At 40.0% G+C, this 23967-nt stretch overlaps 1 protein-coding gene across 3 annotated transcripts in view; it reads right to left on the reverse strand.

The window, feature by feature from the left end:
• The window catches only part of prex1 (phosphatidylinositol-3,4,5-trisphosphate-dependent Rac exchange factor 1), a 99966-nt gene that overhangs the window by 26858 nt on the left and 49141 nt on the right, over positions 1-23967 (reverse strand). For all 3 annotated transcript variants that reach the window (XM_036127003.1, XM_036126904.1, XM_036126948.1), the window contains exons 10-20: positions 23802-23949; positions 19055-19155; positions 17397-17500; positions 15451-15500; positions 13080-13155; positions 12329-12401; positions 7426-7571; positions 5140-5232; positions 2201-2349; positions 2033-2118; positions 322-461 (exon numbers count right to left, since the gene is read on the reverse strand). In XM_036127003.1, the coding sequence (XP_035982896.1) occupies positions 322-461; positions 2033-2118; positions 2201-2349; positions 5140-5232; positions 7426-7571; positions 12329-12401; positions 13080-13155; positions 15451-15500; positions 17397-17500; positions 19055-19155; positions 23802-23949 (1166 nt within the window). The remainder of the gene's footprint in view (positions 1-321; positions 462-2032; positions 2119-2200; positions 2350-5139; positions 5233-7425; positions 7572-12328; positions 12402-13079; positions 13156-15450; positions 15501-17396; positions 17501-19054; positions 19156-23801; positions 23950-23967) is intronic.

Consider the following 23967-nt stretch of genomic DNA (forward strand, 5'->3'; position numbering starts at 1 on the left):
TTAACATACCAGAAATGCCTGTGTCACGAAGGACCGCATTTACTGTGATATCCAAAATAACAAGATGCTTTACCTTACTAACCTACACACTGCTAGAAACACCAAACCCTAACAAGATTTTCTTTTATTGCCTCTAGGAATGATAACATAACCAGGGATGGTAAAAGCTTTCAGGAATCCACAGGTTGAGTCAGAATAAAGCCGCTTGGTGGCAAAAAGATTGACGAGTTTTGGAAATCTTCTCAATGAAATATATTAATCGTGCAAAATAATGCAAAAGTCATGTATAGAACAGTCACTTCTTGTGTGTATAATTCTCACTGCTTGAGGGGACTCCTGATGGGTGTGATGGGCGCTGAAGTGCTCCAGGACCTCCTGGTAATCGGTGCGGTTCACATTGTTGCCGTTGACTTTCAGGACAACCTGGCCAGGCTGAAGACCTGCAGCGGCCGCCTCCCAGCCTGTAGGGGGCCAGAGCAAAATCAGAATGGAAAACGCACGGTGGCAAAGCCAGTTACACTGTGCTTTGTGACAAAATTAAAGGGGTATGAATACATTTCCTACAGAGTATAGATTTATTTCTTCATATTTTAGAGCCCCTTGGAATCAACCCAAATATTGGAACAAAGTCTGTGACGTCGCACTAAGAGGAAAACAGCAAATTAATGTGTTTTGTGGTATTACGTGAAGTGTCATTGTAAAAATGGCTTCGCAGCCTGGAAATCCAATCAACACCTCCATCTTTGTTCCTCTCTGATCTAAAAATACTACCGAAGCCATCACTTCCACCCCAGGCGTCAGCAATTACCCGACTCTGGGGCTACTCGACCAGTGCACCAACAGCAAATTGTAAAACCAGTTTAAAAGGAGAAAAAAAAACTGGACTCCGCAGGATAGATTTATTGGAAAACTGCAGCTCAATCACCAGCAGAGAGCCAGAAGTAATATAGTACAGTAGGAAAGGAGAAGGGGGAGGGGAGCAGAGAGAGGTGAAAGCAGAGAAGTCATAATAAAGGAAAACCAAGGTACCACATTCCTTAGCTGCGCAGCTCAGTGAATCCTCTTTTAGCTCAGTGAATCCTCTTTTCAACATGTTTATCATCCTGCGTCTGTCTGCTTTACACAGATCCATCTCTCGTTTATTACGTCATACAGTAAATCCCTCTTTATTCTACTTTCGGGCAGTCTAAGAAGTGCAAACATCTAGTTAGGAGGCTGTAAGGAAAAAATAGGAGGGTTGAGATGAAAGGTATACGCATTTTTCTGAAGTTTCTCCCAATGCTTTTGGCTCTGATCAGAAAGCACACACGCATGCAGGGGGATCTATATACAAGACGTACAACGGAGGGTGATGTTCTGTGAGGGGTTAAATCACTGGAGGAGGGTCATATGGTCAACAGGTGAACATAAAGCTAAAAGCAGAGAGTAACAGGTGGTTAGAGGTTACAGTAGCCTCACTTATCATTTAGGTTCACTCAGAATTATTTGTCATTTTGCCATCATGAACACATTAAACAAAGTTCCTGCATAGATCTTGATCAAAGGCTTAGCATACAAATCTCCCTCACTAGATACCCGTTTGTTACAAATAAAAGGTTAAATTATAACCTCTGAAATAACTTTCAGTCACCCATACGCACACCCAGAGGATTCGGCCCAAATCATTCTCATGAAGTGACTAATCCAGCCTATAGAGGCAACTGCGGTAAATAGAGGACAAATCATTTTACACGTTGGGCAATTGTATAGGCATATATGGGAAAGAAAATAAATGATATTTAACCTTCAAACTTGAGCAGTGTTCCTTTAAGTGCTACTTGACTATCAAATAAATTCCCAGTACATTAAATTTCTGGTTGTAATGTGAACAAATGATAGAGAGGTTAATTATCTTTCCAAGGCACTGCACAACGGCCACTGATTTGTTAAAGTTTCTGTTTTAGTCCTTTATTTATCAAATTGTTATTTCTTAATAGCTTTATATCACAAAAGGCAGATCTGAACCCTATTTGGCCCAAAGCTGCAGCCTCACCTTTTCTCACAGCGTGGACGTGTGGAGGTTCACATCCAGACAGTCTGAAGGAGAGACTTTCTGGGTTGTCAGGGATCTTCACGATCCTAGAGGACAAAAAGCAAAGTGAGAACAGCTTGGGCCTTGTGTCTGCTGTACCCGTATGCTTGATCGATTTATCATACTCACTCCTTGGCTTTGGTGGCGACCAGCAGCCGCAGAGAGCGTCGTATGCAGAAGGCCTGGTTGATCATGGCTTCCACCTCTGAAAAGGGCCTGAGGAACAGCAGGTCCTCGTTGATGGTGTAGATCTTCCTGCCCGCCTGCAGGCCGGCCATCTGGGAGGACAGACGGACAGACAGGAGACAGAAGGCTCTTATTTATAGGTTGCAGCTTGCCTCTCCGTCTTCCAAAGCGCTTTTCAGAAGGTAAGAGACTATAACCGCATTTAGTTCACAAATTGCCTGCCACTGCCAGACCTCAGCTGTTTTTTTTTTTTCCTCCGTATGATTCAACTTCTTGCCTGACTAGTGTGAATTACCCAGAACGAATGTGTTCAGCATATGGTGCCTCCAAAGAGAAGAGCAGAACCAAAAGAAAGATAACAAACAGACAAAAATCAAAGTGTACACTTGCGGAAATCTTCAGTCTGCTCAGTTTTGTTGTATTTTCCAGCAGGAGCAAGACGGAGCAGGTACAGAACTTGGATAGATGGATAGATTATTGTGTTTCTTTATATAACCAGTGCTTATCAAGATTACTAGATGTGATTGTGCAGCACACCACTAACACCTGGCTACTGCTGGCAGATTTTGCACACATTTCCACACTGAACTCCCTGCTAAGATGGTGCTGCAAAAACAGAATAAAGACGTTCACCCTACATGTTTTTTTTTTTTTTTTTCCCCTCCTGCTACGTGATCACTTGCTTGTGTCTATGACCTGTGGCGGGTCAAGTTAACCTTTGCATTCCAAACCCCGCCGGCAGATCGAATGTAAATGACAATGCAGTAACAGTTGCACAAACATATACTTGCTCCCAAGCCGTCAAGCAGTCATATATCCTCCTCTATGACCTATTCATACGGCACCGCGGCCTGCTGTATGTCATTTAATGCGGTCATCTTTCACATCTTCAGTCACGTTGTCAGAATAATGCAGCCTCTGTCTGTGCGCTGTGTGAGCCCAGTGTCCTGGGCACGGATCCGGTCGGGGGGTCGCCTCGGCCGAGCCAGACACCCCGACTCTGGATTACAGCCCGGCAAGGATGTAGGGATGACGGGGAGGAGCCAGAGGCGCATGAAAGAGGAAAGGATGTATGTGACTACGCAGCAAGGGGTGCCTGTCTACACGTGACTTTCTATAACACCACGGTATAGTGAAAGAGCTTAGTGTGTGTGTGTGTGTGTGTGTGTGTGTGTGTGTGTGTGTGTGTGTGTGTGTGTGTGTGTGTGTGTCTCTCGGCCCCTTTCAGAGCCCCATGGGAATCAGCTGAGCTTCATTCATGGTGCTGGCACACACAGACCGAGTCACAACCAGCAATCCTGTTACTGCGGGGGATGGAGGGGCGAAAAAAAAAAACAGACTTACAAGAAGAGGAAGAAATTAAGAAAAAGAAGCATCGAGGAGCCTTGGAAGAAGGGCTTAATTGTGTCGAATAAGAGAGAGGATAGCTGGAAAGATTATGAAGGAAATTCCTGTGCAATAAAAATAATAAAAAAAAGTTTGTAGGGAGTAAAGGAAGCGATTATATGAAAAAAATCTGAAACCTCAATTATGTGAGATAAACTAGGATGAAGTTATTGGTTCTGGAGCAAGATAATTAAACTAAAAATGTTGGGGAAATGGCTTTATATTGTGCAGTGCGTTGCAAGAGTATTCATCAGAGCGCTTGACGTTTTTCACATCTTGTCCCAGACACGAGCTTCACTGTACTTGGAACCCTCTGTGCCAGACCAACACAGGGGAGGACGTAATTGTTATGTGGAAGGTAAAGAATGTATGTTGTTATACTTTTTTTGTAAACAGAAATCTGAAATCTCTGGCAGGCGTCTGAGCTCAACCCCCTTTACTCTGATACCCCTCAATAAAATGTTTAAGCCTAGTTTTATACCATCTAGAACATTTTGGATGTAAGTCGCAAAGGTTGAGCCGTGGTCCTGTCTGACCGTGTTCCACCGGTTTGCTGTGTCCCCTACATCACGGACGCCCGTCCTGCCTGTTTTAGGTGTCTCGATGCTGCCACACATGTGATTTGAATGAACACCTGATGGCTGCAGAGGAGGCCATGCACCTGGGATAGAGACGCATCTAAAACATGCAGGACATGGGGTCCCTGGGGACCAGGGTTGGGAACCATTGCCCTGACTCTTGGGAAACTGCAAAGGAGGCTTGTTTTCCGCTCTCTCCAAAAATGGCTTACCTTAATCCCACTATTCCACAAAGGCTACATTTGTGCGACTAATGTGTGTCCGGTCGACAGATTCTCCCATCTGGGATGTGGATCTCTGCCAGTGAACCATAATTTTTGCAAACTAAAAGGTGGTACCAGAGTCAAAGAGGTTGGATACACATGCATACCACACTTTTTGGATTCAAGTGTTAAAACATTTTGAAAACTATCTTTCTTTCCCTTATAGCTTAACAAAGATGCATTATTCTACACTGCCGTATGTGGGAGTACCGTGACAACATGTAAACAAAACTTTAGTCCATGAACACTTTTGCAAACAATACTTTTTGACAGAAACAACTGGAGAATAACCTACTGTTTATAAGTAAAACGTTTCAGGAACAGCGAACAAAGTCTGCTTTATAGTCCGATTATTCAACCCAGACTGCTTACCCCTCCCAAAAAAACAAAAAACAAAACACAAACAGCCAACCAATTTAAATAGAAAAGTGACAGCTTTATCCTAATTGTTCTAAATGAGTGAACACGTGTGTGTTAAGTGTTTCAGGTAATGTGAATAAGCTGAGCAATCATCCTGCAGCCAATGAGAGAAAGGTTCCTAAAAAAAAAAGAGAACAGGGGGGAGACTGACAGGAGCCGTCAAAATAGTGGACAGCCATTGCAAACGGGAACTAAAGCCTGTGGCGGGAGGAACGTGTGCCTTCTGTGTGTCTACCTCTGCGTGTGAGCCCCTGGTGACAGATTTCACCACAATCGCTTTGTTCTTCTCCTCGATCTCAAAGCCGTAGTCTTCCTCCTCGGGGTGGATCTAGCACAGAGAAGAAACACATTTACCCTGGTTATTCCATGACAAATAGTTTCACACTCTCGCTAGTTGCCCTTTCCTGAAAGCAACATGTCTGTATAAATCCACACGTTAACACGAATCCCTAAGAGGTTTCCGGTTTTCGCTGCGTGTGTCAGGCGTCTTTTGAACGATGATGCTCGTTGCTCCCCTTGTCGTATCCCCCTGTGGATCAAGGCTCAGCGAAACGTCATCGCCAAAACCCATTAGGAGCTTCCATTAGTTAAGCTGCTGCTGCTGGGGCCATCTTCCTGCTGCACAGCCCTGATAAGATGGTGATCTCCTTTGTTATATCAGAGGAGATGACTGCGGTAAATAAAGAGTTCCTGCACTTCGCTTCAATAATGGGGCGAGAGCAGAGGGGATTAGTTCCGCTAATCAAGTAAAAGCCATTTCCACTTCTTGTGGAAGGCCAGATAGCGCGCCTACTTCCCACTCAGACGAGAAAAGGGATGCTGGTGATGCCTGTTAGCTTCCGTTAGATAAACAAGTCCCTTTCTCTTGCACTGTTTAGAGAAGAAGCAGTCTGCTGGAGCTGCTACAATGACCTCATTTGATTTGGCAAATTAATACATATTATCTATCATATGTATGCGACAAATACAATCATTCTTAGAATAATATAATCATGGCTGATATCAATTATAAGTTTGTAGAAGCAATAATGATGTTATGTGTGATTAAATACATTTTTATTGCTGAAAGCTCTGTTTCTCACCATGCAAAGATGTTAAATCAGATGTGTAGCTATTTCAGTGCCATGAAGAAGGATTTACTCCCTACAACATTTTCTGATTTGTCACTTTGCAACCACACAATTAAATGTGTGTGAAATGGAAGAAAAGGGATCTGAAAAAGTGTAACATATATCTGTGTTCACCCTCCTTAGGCCATACATTATAGAACTAACCATTTTCTATAAGTGCAGCTGCAAATCTATTGGGGTACGTCTCCAACTTCACAGGATAAAAATGTTCGCCCTGCCTTAAATGATAAACAGTGCCTGATACAGTACTTAAATCAACAATTTGCAATTAGATTTTTGACTTGCTGGAAGGTGAACCTCCACCCCGGCCTCAAGTCTTTGGAGCCTCTAACAGGTTTTATCCCAGGGTTGCCCTCCTTACATATTCCAATGAACCCTGACCAGCATCCCTCGTGCCCGCAGCATGACACTGCCACCACTTTATGTACCGAAAGGAGGATGAAGGGTTCAGGCTAAAAATGTAGCTTTTGCTTCCCGTTATGGCTTTTTGTCTGACCACGCTTCCATTATGACCAGATTTTAAGTATATGACTAGTTGGCCTATCAGCAGTCTCTCCCACCTGATTTGTTCACCAACGTTCTCCAACAAAACCTCTGAGGCCTTCACTTGATTTAAGTTTGTTGGTGCAGCTTAAGAAAATCTGAAAGGTTTCAGGGGCGTGAATACTTTAGTGAGGTACTGTGCATGAATTAGCAGCATAGTAAAACTTTAGTGTTAAAATAAAAGTGTAAACCTGCATTATCTACTTTTCACAAGTCTGCTGTTATCTAGCTGGATGAAAATCACTCATTTCTGTAAGCCTCAGATTTGTCGTATCTCAGCGTTAGAAGAACAGAGGTGTCATCCTGGCTAATACAGCTGATGATAATGTGATTACATTCACAACAAAAGTGTTATCAACATACACGCTGATCTGAGCAAATTCGTACGAGGAGGCGAAGGGAATCAGTGCACTGAACACACACACACACACACACACACACACACACACACTTCAGTCTGAAGAGTGAAGCTAAAAGTGTATTTATCTGGAGACAGGAGCTTATCGTCTGTTTTTACCTCAGCGCATAAATCCTCATTGTTTTCAACTAAAACAATATTTTTAGATGTGTGTATGCAGGTGGAGATATAAAGCTGTCTGATGCAGTGAAGTGGAACATCTGTGTGCCAAGTTCATTGTACTTGAGACGTGTCCACAGCATGCATGCATGCATATTATATATATATATATATATATATATATATATATATATATATATATATATATATATATATATATATATATATATATATATATACTAGATGATACATACATCACAGTGTGGAGCTGCTCTTCTCAGCCAATTGTGAGAATTTCTCTGACCATGTGTGAATTTTATATGAGGCTCACCACAAGTGACTTGGCAAGGATGTTTTCTATGAGTTTGAAGTCATTTCGCTGAAGCTGCTTGCTCTTGGTGCCGGTTCCCTCTGTTTCTTCGTCAGCATAGAAACGGAAGAACTGTGAGTCGTCTTTAAACTCGCTCTTCTCCAAAACTATAGGGATGAAAACAAAGATGAGTGCACATTAGGCCAAAGCACCAGGAGATACACAAACTATGTACGTCCCAGTCTTTCCGCTGGCTGAGGGACTGGTGGAATAAACAGAAAGGCCAAAATATTAGCAACTCAAAGCTGGAAATGATGTGTTGTAGAAACAATGGCAACCTTAACACAGGGTATTGGTCAATTAGGTCATAAAGTGATTATGCCTATTTGGAACATCTGGTGTTAACACACATCTGGGTAACAGCCTCTAAAACTCTCAAGAGAACACAAATAAGTATCTGCTGTGTGTGTCAGAGTGGAGTGGGAAATCCTGCCTTACAGAAATGATGCTTTAACACATGGGGCACCTCAGACAGGTGCTTAGAGCCTGAACCTGAACACAGAAGAGACATTCACCCCTTCTGAAAAATATCCCAATGAAATCCTAACATTCTTTTTTATGTCTGAAATTATTTACCCAAAAAACTAAATTCACCTGGTGAACCTAGACTAGTTCAACTGGTTTCCAATAACATGTTTTATTAAATCATGAAGAACACTGCAACACCTACTCACTTACAGCCGATCTGAATATGTTTTATTGGGGCTGTAATATCGATTTTTAAAACTTCCTATTTTTTCTTCTTTTTTTTGTCTAAATGAAGCCCGTCTCGTGAAGAGCTTCCTATTTCATGTAAGCATGGGACTTTGTGTCCAGCAACCATAATATGCAAACGCTGCAGTGGGAGGGACCTAAAAGGACTTCCCAAGAGTTCTGCAGCAAAGCCTTTGAGAAATAAAAAAAACTTCTTCTTGATATATGTAGTGAAATAAAAAATGACCTTGCAGAGCATGTATTGGCCTTTAATGGCCGTTATTGGGAAGTCAGAAGGGAAGTTGTTCTTTAGTTGTCCTATAGTGTTAACAGGCAATGACAGACTGCTCTTTCTGGCTGTTACTAAAGTAAAGAAGAAGCCTTCACCACTTTTAAACAGTCTATGTTGCAGAATTGTGGGTTCCCGGTAGAAAAAGAAGAAATGAGAGTGACGGACAAGACAGGCAGGATTTGTAAAGCACTGACTGCGACTGGCTTAAGGTTAGCTCCTAAAGTTGCCATCTGTAATGAATTAAAGGGATATTTCACAGTTTAAGAAATCTGGATTACATTTGATCATCTTTAGTCCCAAATATGAAACACTTGGACCACTTCACATAGTTTTAAACACATATTTTATGCTCTTTTTTTTTTTATCTGCCTCTGCACTCTTAGTGTAGAGGAAAGATGTTAACGCCTTTCACACCCAGCTAACGGGTGGCGATGATGTGAACAATCTAAAACAATATCTTGATCATTGTTAAAGCGGCGCTGAGCATAAGATGCATGTTTACTTGAAAAGTTAAACGGGTCTTGTGCAGCCAAAGCTGAGCACTTAGGTACCCAGCTGCTCAGAGATTTGGAGAACATCTGCCACCCAAAGATGAACAAAATCCTTCACACCCTCACACCACGCCCTGTCATGCTGGCCTCACTTCAACACAAACGATTTGTGAATGTGAGTTATTTCCTCTGACTCATAAAGACCTTTGATACCTTCACACCACCTACTTAACTGAATGGAGTGCTAGTCCGGAAACTGTTAGAAACCAGTGCAACACAGCATGGTAGGCATAGTGCATATTTGTACAAACTGGTAGATCATGTGGATTTGCAAGTGTGAAAACAACCCTGCTTAAGCTTATTTTTTTATGATGAGCTGTGCTTTATTTTGAAATGCGCAATATTAAATATAAAAGTACTTTTGGCATTCAGGAAAGGACTAATTTGATAAACCTTTTAGCTTTATGTATCAAAGCACAAAAGCTGTTTCAAATGTCGGACAGACACTAATCTCACCTGGTTGGAAATCTGTCCAATAGCAAGTAGTGTTTTGAATTGATTTACATTTCTGTTTAATGATGTGTATCAGATTGTGTTCATAAAAGTTATCATTCACATTTGCAAATGACATTTGCATTCAGGCTCTATTCAACCATGTAACACAATAGTGCTAATAGTGCCAATGTAGTCCTGTATTTGCATGCTGAGTTGTCTGAAAGGACAACATGCTCCAGAACAGAGGGCAAAAAAAAAAGAGTTTTAAAGAAACAGCAAAAAAAAAAAAAAAGCACCAGATGTGCTGACTTAGGTATTGAGAAAGTGAACGAATTGGAAGTAAGAGGTAGCGACAGGTTGGAAGCAGATGGGTCACGGCCTTGAATAAGAGCAGAGAAAAGTCAGAGCAGGTGGGCACCTTCAAACAGATGGCAATGGGAAGTAATGTAAATGAGTGTCTGAGACAAAGTGAGACAAGTTGAATGAAGAGGAAACCTTTCAACAACTTTGTCTTGCTTATAAACTACTTTTAGAGAAGATGTGTAAGTTTCTAATGATCACAAACGTGTAGAGGATGACATCCTGCTTATTACTACAGACAGCTCTGAAGCATTTGAATCAGACATCGGTAAGGAAATAGTCAGACTGGACAACAAAAATCCAAGAAACATAACATTTTCAAGGCTTGTCACAAATTGTCAATTGGATTTAGGTCTGAACTTTGACTAGACCAGGAGGTTGCAACCTGGGGCTTCAGGGCCGCATATGGCTCTTTAGACCTTCCACTGTGGCTCTTAATAACTTTGAATTTTTTAAAGTGTAAAGATGATTTTTATTTTTTTTTTTTAATGCTAGCTTTAGTAATTTTAGGCATAAGAGCAACGTTGCTCTTACCTTATTTTGTTTTGCAGGACCAAAGTCAAAAATTGCTTTTTGGGTTGCAAGCATTGCTGATCCCTGGTCTAGATCATGCCAAGGCCTCAGCATGTTTCGGTCTAAAACTGTCCACTGTAGCTCTGCCTGTGTGCATGGGGTCACTGTGGCGCTCCAGTGTGCCACTCTTCCATAAAAACAAGATTTATGCAGTGCAAAACTAATGTTTGACCTTTTTAAAGATTCATCAACCACAGCTGGGGAATTCTGCAGCTCCTCCAGAGTTACCATGGCTCTTTTAGCTCATTCTCTGATTAATACTGTCCTTGACAAGTTTGTCGGTTTTGGTAGGCTTGTAATTCTTGCCGATATTTCCATTTTTATTTATCAAGTGAACAGGGCTCTATGATATGTTTAAGGTGTTACTTAATGTTTTATAACCTAAACCTGATTTAAAATGTTTTCCAAATTGTTCTCCCTGATCCGTCTGCTCTGTTTCTCCTCCTTCATGATGGGGTTTGTTGTCTAATATTCTCTAACCATCCTCTGAGGCCTTCATTGGTCACCTATATGTATACTGATTTGAGAGTCAATCAACCCAGGATAGTCTGAGGACTTGATTGGATGGGGAATGCTGAAAAGTTTTACACCTTCTGGTTTTAAGGTTGTACTTTTAAAAGCGCACCAAACTACAAAGGTTTTCATGTCACATATATGTCTGTAAATCACACATTTTGTCCTCCTTTTGGTTTGCTGAATCAGTTTGCTTTTCCACTGCGAGCGAACTGCACAAGGGTTCGCTTGAAGGTGAACCGAGACCTACGTTTTCAGGCAGACTAACAGATTGCTTGTTTGAACGGCACCAGCGTTCGGATGAGCCTTGGCGCCTACCCAAACAAAGCGGACCGTCCGAGAAAGCAAACAGATCGGGTGTGAAAGCAGCTTACTGCTTAATTATGTTACTGCTGAAAGGATTTGGTTACACAACATTATACTTCGAGGTATCAGAGTAAAGGGGGCTAAAAACAAATGTGTGCAACACTTTTCACATCTTTATTTGTAAAACATGTGACCTGGATTACACTGTACTACAAAAAATCCCAATAAAATGTATTGAAGTCTGTGGTTTTAACGTGCAAAAAATGTGAAAAGGATCAAGGAGAATGGGTTATTATGTGTTTATGTGTGCAGTGCCTACAAAACCAGGAGGACTGTATATTCATAGTTATAAAAAAGGCTTCCAAACAATTGCAGTCACTGATATGTCTTAAACCTTAGTTCCATGAAAGTTAAGTATGACGAGATAGAAATGGGGTAAATACTTTTTTTGCCAAGATAACATTAACCTTCTACTTAAATTGTGCAGCTTGAGTTAGCAAATCAGGAAGTGCTATCATCATATCTCTTCTTTAGCATTCTGGCTAAATATATTTAGAGCGTCTGACTTTACACTTCTTATACCAGGCCAAGAATAAGGCAGCATTCAATTATAGGTCCCAACCAGTGGTCACGGTTGACGGGACTGCCCCAGACGGCTGTGTAGCAAATCCAAACAGCTCTTGTTGGGGTACACTGCTAATGCTGTTTATGTTCAACATTCTGGGCTGGAACCAAATCCGCTTCAGTAGATTGTGCTCAGTGAGGTTAGAGAAATCAGACAGGATATGCCAAATCACTGCGCCTCTTTCTTCAAACAAATAGATCATATAAAGACGCGGTCAACATGAAGCTCTCGTAGGTTGACAGCAGAACAGACTGAGGGCAAACACGGGACAAGATGACGCAACAAAGGAGGAACGGAATGAAATCATTGGGCAATATGTGAAACACAAACAATTATGAATGAAATTCAAGTGTTTGTGTTAGACAAGGAAGCACAGCTGAGAAGAGATAACATCAAAATGATTCGCTGTATTAAAAAAAAAGTGCCTTAAAGCTGAAAAGAGCATTAGTCGTCGCTGCATGTGTGTTCATGTTTGCCCCTCCTTCATGCATGTCTGCAAGGGAGCGCTGAACTGACCGTGGTGCATGTAGCCGCTGTTGCAAAGCCCAACTCCCAGGGTCACAGCATCCTCTCTGTTAGAGCAGTCTCCCTGGGAAACCAAATCAATGACGCACACAGTCAGTGGGACAGTCACAATGCCTGTTCACACCTTCTCAGACACAACACGCTTTCTGCACAACCTTTGAAAGGTACAGGCATAAATACCTAATCAGGACCTCAACTGTGAGAAGAATATTTGCTTACATTAAACATTTGGCTGCTTTACAGAAAAAACAAAAACAGCTTTTCATTTATGCATTTATACCCAAGAGCAATTGAGACAACAAATACATTTGTTCATTACAAATACAACATGTCACCATTTCTGCTGCAAAGAAATATCAAAGTAGAAAACCCCACCTTTCCAGAAAAAAAAAGTAATTTTTCATCCAAGTATCTTGACTGAATATTCAAATTACTTTTGAACCACAACATAAAAATACACCATTTCCTTTATTTAACCAAATTAAAACCCCATTGAGGTCTAGATCTCATTTCTACCCAGGTTGAACTTGGAAACTGGGTAGAAAGTCTGCAGCACACATCACAAGAGTTACATAAGTAAAATACTATTTAGACAACTGCATTTAAACAAAATCATGAATTAACTGAAATAAAAATACAAAGTGGCATTTGTAAAATAAAACAAACACATTAGGCTAAAGATAAACAGCGATTGCATTGACCGAAGTTTAGAATTGATGCCTCCTCATTGATAAATGCTTACCTGTGAGATTAACCAGTCCACCAGTTTGCTAGCAGGCAAAACAGATTTAAAGGTTTTCAGATGGTGGTCTCTGTCCCTAAAGGGGCAAAAAAAGAAAGAAAATAAGATTTACGCTGATTGTTTAATGCATGTTGGTTAGAAACTCAGATCGCATGTGACACATTGATTTTTATCTTTACTACTGTGAATAATTTTGCTAACCGACGTATAACAGACATCAACCTCAGTCGATGGGTAACTTCCTTTACATTGCTGTACTCCAGATTGCTATGCACAGCTCTATTGGCAGAACAATTGACTCTTTCAGTTGAGGAGACCAACAAGTCATTAAAGCAACTCATGCATTGATGTTTCTGCTTCATCGCTGAGACTGAGCTAGCAACCAAACACCACAACAATATCCTTCTCTGAATAAGAGATGCACAATTTTAGCAAAACATGCAACAAACCACATTTTGAAACTCTTATCTTTCTTTTTTTGCCATCACAATGACGCCATCCTTCTTTGTCAGTCTAATCATCTCAGTCACTAAAATCTATACCAAGAGAATGCATCAAAGCTGGGAAAGCCATATAATATTTGCATGACACTTGAAATATACCACTCTCCAAAATGTTCTTTGCAACTGCATAATCCCCAGCGCAGGTATTGTGCAATATATAATGCAGATGCATTGTAACCTTTGTAACTCAGAAAGTAAATTATCGAGCTTGTTTCAACAGATAAAACTCGAAGACATAGAACAATTGCAAGTAAATCAGCTGTTTACAAAAAGTGGAAATTATTCGACTTGATTGGCTGGTCAGAAACTCAAAAATACAATCCTTTTCAGGCCAAAGAACATACTAGATATAAACAGTGCCAGGTTGCGTTGACAGGTGCACTGAAATTGAAACTACTTGCAGTAGAAGGTGCTAAAAACATTACATCACTGGAAGAATTGATGTAAGAAACTATTTAAAAGGTATTTTCTACTACATTTTAACACATCTGTGTGTTATTCAGGTTCAGACTTTCACCAGATAACAGGAAGGCTCAAGAGCATGCCATGGTTGCTCTGTTTTGTCCTTTAAAGCTTTAAATTTATTCCTGTCAGTAAACACGATAGACTTAAAAAATATTAGCAAGCCATTTTGAAATACCACAGCTTAGCTAGCCGTGCTAACCATGCTAATCGCTAGAACCGGCTGAATTCTGCAATAATGCATTAGCTGGCTCTGTCTCACCTCGATATAAACTGCTAAAATGAAACTTAACATCAAATGAAATATCTGCTAAGTGTAGATTTGGACAAAGGAGCCCCTTTCTTAATGATTTAAAAAATAAAAAAGAAAGAAACATAAGTAATTATCTTTATAACCAAAGACTTCATCCTTAAACAAATTAAATCAGCAGCAGCTTTATCACTCTGGACACTTAATAAAGCAGAGGGATGGTTTATAATTATTAATATTCATTAATCAATACCTCACTTAAACCTTTTAATTAATTGCTGCTATGGTACCAATATAGCCACCGATTAAAAAAAGAAAGACCATGTTACATAATAGCTGGCTGGCAGACAGAGGAATTGCCTTTGTGTGTTAATAGGATTTGTCCTCAGACCAAAAGCTCTTTGTTTGCTCCGATGCCAACCCTGGGCTCTTCAATCAGCGGGTGAGCGATGGAGGGAGCGATAAGAGAGAAGATGGTGGTGGGGTAGGAAGGGCAGGTTAGTGTGGAAAGCTTTTTTTTTTTTAGCTTTCTTTATCAAGTTACAGGAATATTCTACGTGTGTAGAATTATCACTAGTCCTGCCAAGGTGAAGATACCATTTGATTTATACTTAAAAAATGTAATAATTAACAATATGTGATTCTGATCAGAATCACATATTGTTAAAGACTAAAGGAGAGGTGAATTTATGCAGTACATTTAGGTGCTGGTATAAAGCAGAAGAAAGCAAACAAGTGCATATGTCTGAAGAGGGACAGGGCAAAAAGAAGGATATATACAAGCATTTGGTCTAAGGGTGTGTTTTGTACTGAAGTGATTCATTCATCTCTATCCTAAAATAAAAGACTTAATCTTACAATATTTACTCTCTTTAAAAGCTTCCTCATATTAACGATCACATTAATCTGGCATATACATTGGGTTCAACGAAACAACCAACAGGAGGTTACATTAGAGGAGAAATGTGTCCAGCCTGTCATTCCTGGCAGGGAGGCTGTTTTTTTTTTCCAGCCATTACAGGAAAGGATTGAAACATGGTGAATGTGAACCGCGAACCATGAATATGCATATGTGCACCTGGAGGGCAGAAACATTAGCATATGGTGGGGAGAGGAAGGAGAGAGAGAGAGAGAGAGGAGATGGGCAGGTACTTACTTGATGACGGGTGTGTGGAGGCTGTGAAGGCGGCAGTAAAGCCTGACGCCCTACGAGAGAGGAACACAGCGCTGCTGAGTCACAGATCGTACACGCCTTGGATAAACATGTACCATCATGAACAAAAGCAAGATCTGTGGAGCTTGAAAAGACTTACCCTGAGGCTATCATTTTTGGATAGAAATGTAAAAGCCAGAGTCTGCCCCTAAATCTGGGCAAACACATTTATTTCTAATGTTTAAATTCTCTCGTCATAAGGGAGGAGCTTTTTTTTTTTTTTTTTTTTTTTTTAAGAGGATTCCTGGTTGTGTGCAAAAATCCTACTTTACAAAAAGTATTTAGGCGCCTTGAAATTTTCCAAATAGTTTTTCGTATTGCAACCATAAACTTCAATGTATTTATTTAGTTTTTCAAGGTGATGCTTAGCAGTCAAAGGGAACAAAAAGGATAGATGGTTTGCTGTGAGTGCGATGTATAATGCTTTCAGCCTCCTTTACTCTGATAGGCCTAAATAAAATCCAGTGCAAACAACTGCCTTTAGGAGACATCATGTGAAAATGAGAAGAACGCGGTACGACTGCAAACCTGGTCCTCCACCTGATCGTAGCATTAATCAGAGGCTGATAACGCTGGTGGAGCTGCAGAAATCCCCTGCTCAGGCAGAAATAGTCATTGAACGGGAAACTATTGGTTGTATTAGTTGTACAAATCTGTTTTTTTTTCTGAAATAGTAGCACAAACCACTGTTGAAAGAGTCATTGGAGGTCCTAACTGCAGTTTGCCACAAATCATATCATGGACACGGTTTACAGCCAATGAAACTACGACATTCAATTTAGATTACATCAGACAAATAAAAAACCTTTTCATACAGAAATGTGAGTCTAATAAACCATTTATTACCAGCTAAAAGATTTTTTTTTTTTTTTTTTTTTTTACAAAATGTAAGTTTCGATCTGACAAATGAGCCTCATCAGAAGGAAAATTAGGATCATACCCCAATTTACTGATATGTTCCTGTAGAAAAAGACTCTGTTCAGATGAAAATTGACCGTTTTTGCTGTATATGCAAAGCGCTATTACACATGTTAATTTCTTAGAAGATTACATAGACAAACAAAAAAACCTTTTTCATTACAGAAATGTTGAGCCTCATTAACGTTTATTCCCAGCTAAAAAGATTTTTTTGCTTTTTTTTTTTTACAAAATGTAAGTTTCAATCTGACAAATGAGCCTCATCAGAAGGAAAATTAGGATCATACCTAAATCTTTAGTCGTGCCTCACATATTTGGATTCTGCATCCAAGTAGCCAGCACCTTGTATTCTTCTTCTATGCCTTTTATGACTTTTATTTACCAGACTTTCTTTTTTAATCGACGGCATGAATATTTTCAGAGGACTTTTTTTACTGTTTGATTGGTAAACAATTTAAGTGAAATCTTTTAAAGATACTAAAGAAGGACAGTCGGGCAGTTATACGGTAATATTCTAGCACCAAATAGCTATAAGCTAAACATCTTTGCTTGATATTTACCTTTTTTATTAGACCTGCCTTTCTGATATCTGCTCTGCCACGTTTCCTTTTGTTCTTCAGCTTCATTTTAGTTCAACACAAACAGCACGATATGCTGCCAAGGTCAAGTATGAGGACTGAACAGAACCTGCAGCTAAAGAATAATGAACCCTGGATACTGATAATTTACACTTTAAAAGATTGCAAGTATACTCAACAGAAGTAGTGAGTGTTAATTGGAATAGTGAGTGTAAGGAAATAAAGGGTGAAAACGTGCTGCAGGTATTTAAAAATAGCACTACTGTGATGAGTGGTGGTTAGAGCAGAGCACTTGCATCCTGGGAAGACTTCCAGTTAAACTCCTGCCTTTTAGTTTTAGCTTTTGTTCATGAGTCGTAGATGAGAAAGTTCAGCAGCAGACGTAACGCTTACCTTTGACATGATGTCTTCCATCTCACTGCGGGCCTTGTAGGTGCCATCATCATAGCGGAAGCGGTACAACACCTGCTCATTCTTGAACTGGTGTTTGTCTGACACTGAAGGATTGCCAAAAGAAGAAAAAGTCACCACTGGATTGTAGTTAGTGCTCCGCCTGATCAAAGCTTTATAATACACGCTGTGCTCATCAGACTGTTTCAGCCAGAGGCAAATACAGATGTTACTTCAGCATTTGTTTCAGTTATGTATGACTTATGTGTGATGTGTTTGTACTGGGTTGTAAATAAAGGGTGGATATGTTGAATGATGACTTGCAGTGGTTACAGTTTTGTGTATTTTAAATACAAAGCTATTAAAATCTACAGTGTGAGTTTGGCTGAAAGTGAGTTTTGTTTTCACACCAGATAAACTAAGGATGCAATAGAAAGCTCAGTGCTGCATTCAGAATGCGGACTTTTACATGTTCCACTTTAAAACAGTTTACATCTTTAACTTCCTCGGGGTACAGACTAGGACAAAGTTTAGAGGAAAATCTACGGCTGGAAACCTGCATCTGAAGACTTAAATATTTCACAAAGCAAACAGCTGCCAGTTCTCATAAAGCCTCACAATGAACCCATCACGTCCAAAAGGAGTTCCTGTTCATGACGTCTCCACCACAGTGAAATGGCAGAATGATCCACAAGACAAGACTGAGAGCAGAATCAGTCAAACAGAGGCGGGTTGGTTCCACCACAACAAGCTGGCACCGACTCAAACAAGCTGCTGCTTTTTCTCAGTCTAGACTTGAAATGCCCCAATAAAACCAAAGGAATGCGCCGGCAGATCAGCGTTTGGAAAGTGTAAAATATGAGAGTTATTAGGGACGTCAACAGATAGTGGAATTATCCTTTGATCAAAGGAGACGTCAGAAGTGCAAACATTCATGTTCAAACAAGTGTTTAAGTGAGTCGAACGCATAATTGAATGAAGTGTACCGGAAAGATCAATGAGGCTGATTGTCTTTTATTGATATTACAACACAGCACAAATGACTCCTTTTCAATGACTAGCTTATGATGCTTGTACTCCGCCTGTAAGGCATGAACCTCTCCGGTTTGCCTGTAGATTCCTCCAAATAATTACTGGGTGACTCTGTGGTTGTAAGGAACCTTCAGGGAGGATCTCTGGGGATTTTCCCCAGCTTTTAGGAAACGTCAATGTTGGGTTTCAGCAAATTTCCCCCATAGTGCGGGGTGTGTAAAATGGGACAGTGGTTTGGACTTACAACGCGCCCCTTCAGCAAGATCCTGGACAACAGCATTCATACAGTATTTATACAAGTTTGGGAATGAAGACAGAGAGAGGGTGTGTGCGTGTTTGGTTTTATCTCTTAATGCATAATTAACTTAGTGGACCTGCGAGTGTCATCCCGAGGATAAAAATCAGGAACGTCCAAATAAAGACACATTTATAATAAAAATAAGAAGAAATGTGGAGTGTTAGAAAGTAATTGAAAATCCAAGTCAACGAGACAATAAACTGAGGCCAAAACAGTTTTTACAAACATTTGTCAACAAGAACCAAAAATGGCTCATAAAACACTATCTCAAGAAAAACATTTTTAAAATAAAGAGTAGAACAAGAAATAAATATTTGTATTCTTATCTTACCATGGTGAATGATGCCATTCTCCAGCAAGGCTTGTCCCAGGTTTACACCCTCATCAGCGTTACTGATCTCACCGCTTTCAATCAGCCACGACACAAACTCACTGAGGAAAACAAGATGAAGAGGCACAGGTGTCTTTAAACAGACCTTCCTTTCAAATCTAAAGCTAACCATTTCAACAATATAAAAGGAAAATATATTTAAAAAAAAACTTTTGCTTTGGATGGTTTTGGCTCACCAACTGAGCAGATAGAAAGGTAAACTGGCAAATTCGATTTTGTTTTTAAATGACAACATCAATCATTAGGGGAAGAAATCTATCCCAACCAACCTGGATAACATTATCATGCCTGTAACAATCAATATGTTCTACTGATTCAGCATCAGCAGCAACCTGAGACGCTTTTCCTTTAATTATTAAAAAGGTATTATTTCTGCTTGTTGTTCTTCCTTTCGTCTTGGACACCAGCATGCCAGCATGACCAGGCGATGGAAATCAGCCACTTGCCTGTAAGCTCACATATTCACATGCTAATGTTCATAAAATAATAAACTGAACTGAACTAAGTAATTCGATTTTTTTATGTAACTACCCATGAAGACATGTCATACCGTAAAGAATTTTTTTTTCCATGTCTATACAGGACGATCACTAAATTACAGAGAATAAATTTGAATTGTTGTGTTTCGAAGTTAAAAAGAAACGCTTCCAAGGTGCGTGAGCAGTATGAAACGTACCATGGCAGTCAGGCTCTATTAGTACCAGAATAAGTTTATTACCAGATGACCAAAAACAGAAAGGTTTCCAAACAGTAAAGGGGGTCAAATGACTGGGATCTAATTCAATGTCTGTGATCTGGAATACACGCTGGAGATATTTTGTCACATCTTTATTGCCAAGAGTTTCTCTACCATCTGTCTGCTATCAAAAGTTGCTTTTTAATTTATAGTTGGTCGATATTACGCTTCAGAGAAGGTGTATAGCTCTGTGATAATTCTCAGCGTGACAAAACCGATTATGTGTATGTACCATTGCTGGAGTTCACAACGAAGGACTTTGACAGCAAACACATTTTGTCTACTGAAAACGTCCCTACATTAAAACATAAGCCAGTGTGATCGCCTTCAGCATCCTGATGTGTCATTTAAAACGTTAAACCAAGCTGCCTGTGGCATTACGGCTAATATGAGGCCAAACGATCCGGGCTACCTGGGAAGTAGGCTGTTTACTTGTAGGTCTCTGCTGTTTTCGGCTCACCCACAGGCTCCGACCAGTAAAACATATCCTTTTCTGAATCTAAGCTGGGCTGAGTATCCTGTGGGAACTCTGAGCGATGCTGCGTGTTGACACAGTGGGGAAGGTTATTTATACACGGGCCGTTTACTCTTCCAAAAATGGAAGATTTTACACTATTTTAATGGCTTACTGAGACCACAGTTACAGGTGGATCACACTCTGCAAATGATCTCCTCCACAAATATCCCTCATATCTGCTTGGACTTCCGCTGCAACTATCCATATTTAACTACTTTCAGCTCTGCTGTCTTGTCTCCGAGCTCCGTCTCCGCTAAGCAAATGTTTGAGGGGGAAAATGGGTTTCTCCCCTCCTTCGCCTCTCATCCGTCTGAAATCACTGCCCCAGATAATCAATCACAATAAATCCGCGAGAGGCGATTTGTATTTGTGCCTGTGATTATTAATCCTGACAATGTACATGATGAAACAATATTAACCATAAGGTGTGAGTGAGAGGTTGTAATGCGTGGCTCTGCCTTTCAGAACTTGCAAACGTGTTTCATATGCTTTCATGAGTGTGTTTTTGACTTTTTAAAATGGTAATTATTTTAGCCTGAAATATTTGTTTGCATATTTTATCTCTTAATCTCTTTTTATGCTAACTTCTAACTCAGGGGTTGTTAATTGATGTTGACAGGAGGAGCAACCTAACACCAGGGGGGCTTTCTAGTGTGTGTGTGTGTGTGTGTGTGTGTGTGTGTGTGTGTGTGTGTGTGTGTGTGTGTGTGTGTGTGTGTGTGTGTGTGTGTGTGTGTGTGTGTGTTATGTAAGAAGCAGGTTAATTTTGGACCCAGATGTAATGGGAGCAGATTTGATGAGCATGAATGGTGAACAGAGTAAAGGGGATGAGAGGGAGACAGAGAGAGCTGAAAGACGGGGATAATGGGTTTGTAGGACTATCAGCGGATGATAAATCAATCTTGTCTCTACTGAAAATGCAGTAAAGTGTGCAAGTTCAGGAAGCCAAAGTTCCTTATAGGTTTTGTTGAAGTTGTCTTGGTCATTAGTTCTCCCGGCTCTCCTAAAGTGTCTCAAAGTTATTCTATGGATGTTTGCTGCTTTTTTGCACATTTTCTATTCAGTAGTTAGAACTAAACACAACAGCAGATTTTTAATTTACAATATCCACGAAGAGACAAATTGAGGACAAAAGAGTTGTTATGCCTAAAACTAAATTGTTTACAGTGGTATAAGGCCTCATTAATAAAAAGAAAAAAAACAGCTTTGTCAATCATCTTGTTGGTTCTAATATCCAGTGTCTTGGGTTATCAATGGTATTTTTAATAGAGCCAACAAGGGATGGAATAATATTAAGTATGTGTTATAGTCCATGCAAATAAATAAATAAATAATAATAATAATAAAACAATAATAAAATAATAATAATAATAATAATAATAATAATAATAATAATAATAATAATAATAAAAATTTAAAAACAAAACGGTAAATTGGCCCTGGCCTCATTGGTGCTCTAGGTTTGGCTTCAGAAATAACAAGAAAATGATGTCTTTGTGACAGGTTGCAAGTAAATTGCCTGAAAATTAAATTTAAACTGTTTGCCAAGTTTTCTGTTATGTGTCGAGACAACACAAGTGTTTATGCTGGGAATTTATTTCTATATTTTATGTTTCATTGAGTTATAAGCCAAAGTTAAATTCTTTATCAACTCTAAAAACTGAAGCAAAACATTGTCAGCAATGAGGGCAATAAATGTTGCTGAAAAGCATTCAAAATAAACTTAGAAAAAACAAAACTTTATAGGTCAAGACCCCTTTAACAGATTACAAGAAAGCCACCCTGAGGTATGAAGAAACTAGGAGTGTCTTAAGACTTTTGCACATCTGTGTAATAGAGCAAATTAGTAAACGTATCAGCGTTTTCATAGAAGGTATTTGAAACAGTATCTTAGTTGTGCATGTTTGTTGAAAAAGCAGAAAAGTAAAAATAAAAAATGTAATCTCCTTTAAATTGAGTCCAGGGTTCAATCAACTTGTACCAAACATCACTTAAATTTTGCACTATGTAGAAAATAACTAAAGTCTGTTGAGTTTTAAATTACATTCAAAGTAGATAGGATTTAACAACAAGTTATAACAATTATGGGTTTCTGTAACAGAAAATTATACATCATACATGGTATTGCAAAAGAGAAAACATGTTTTTGAGTTTCTGAGCCATTTGTCTGCCTTCCATCAGTGTTTCAAGCTCAAGTTGCTCTGTACAGCCAACCAGGACTGGAAAATTTTGTCTTTTGACTTTTTAAATCGCTATTTGCCAAAACGCACAGGCGTAGAACGAACATTTCTAAATGAAAAAGTGCAGATAACATTTCTCCTCACTGAGAGCAAAAAAATATTAGAAGCCAAAAGCTGAGGGAACAGACGCTAACCCCTAAATGAACCTGAATAGCTCAGACTTGGATGTATCTGCTCTTAGCTTAAGGACGTCACGTGGCGTGAAAAAGCACAGGCAAAAGAAAAGAAAAAGGAAGCGTGACAATAGGATAAAGCATTACTTTAAATCCCAAGCACTACAATGTAAAGGGTTTTAGCATTGGCCATCTTCTGGTGTGGACAGGAGATAATTGATGGGATTAGGTTCCAAAGACAACCGGTGGCTATCAAACCGGCAGTCGGCCTCTGTTAATGAAATAAGGACTCCAGCTACGCTTGCTGCTAATTTCATCACAGACAAATGCAGACGTAATGAAGAGAGCTCTCATCCACAGGAAATGACTGATGGCGAGAAAAGTGGGAGTTGGTCGATTGTTAAGAAAGAGAGCGGGGCATATCAGACTCATGCCATCAGGATGAGGAGGGAAACAGGAACAAATTGTCCACTAAAAAAAAAAAAAAACGTTCACAGGGTCAAAATAAACTCAAATTTAACTCTGTCCCCACCTGCTCTGAGAATGAGAACTCTACAGTGCCGTCCAAATCACATTTTGACACGCCAAATCCTCAGACTTCAGGGTAGTCTATTGAGATATTTTAGTATGAATTTTTATTGTTGTTCAGGATCTCAAACTGTCACATGTTCAAACAGGGTCAGAGAAACCTAAGTAAATCTCTCACCGTCTAACCACTGAATAGCCTCTTGAAAAAAAAAAACTCAGCTAAAGATCCCTTTTCAATAAAAGTCCTGGTGTGTCACTGTTTGCCAGATAATATGGGGATGCAGGGACCAAGTTGGCTCTTTCTATAACCCAGGAGAGGAGACTGTGAGGGGGGCCTCATTACAGAGAAGAGGATGTAGGGATAAAGCATTTCAGGCATTCTGCCAGGGCTCTGGGGGAGACTGGATTCCAGCTCTTTTGAAAGCCTGCTGATCTTACGTAACGTTTTGTAAAGATCCCCATGTGAACAGCATCTCGTTCCAGTCACATTCTTGGAACCTGAAGAAACCAGACACTGAGGAGGCAGGAACACCGAGGAACCAAAGACACTCACTTTCCCATGAAGCACTTGGGCACAATGCTGAGCTTCTTGCGCCGATCCTTAATCAGGTGCCTGTTCTTGGTCATCATCATGTGGTAGAGCTTCTCTCCCTTCTCCGCTATCATCACATAGGCGTCCCGCTCCATCCCCAACTTGAGACCTGAAAAAAAAAAAAAAA

Source organism: Fundulus heteroclitus, chromosome 1 (assembly GCF_011125445.2).
Source record: "Fundulus heteroclitus isolate FHET01 chromosome 1, MU-UCD_Fhet_4.1, whole genome shotgun sequence".
In the NCBI taxonomy this organism is placed as follows: Eukaryota; Metazoa; Chordata; class Actinopteri; order Cyprinodontiformes; family Fundulidae; genus Fundulus; species Fundulus heteroclitus.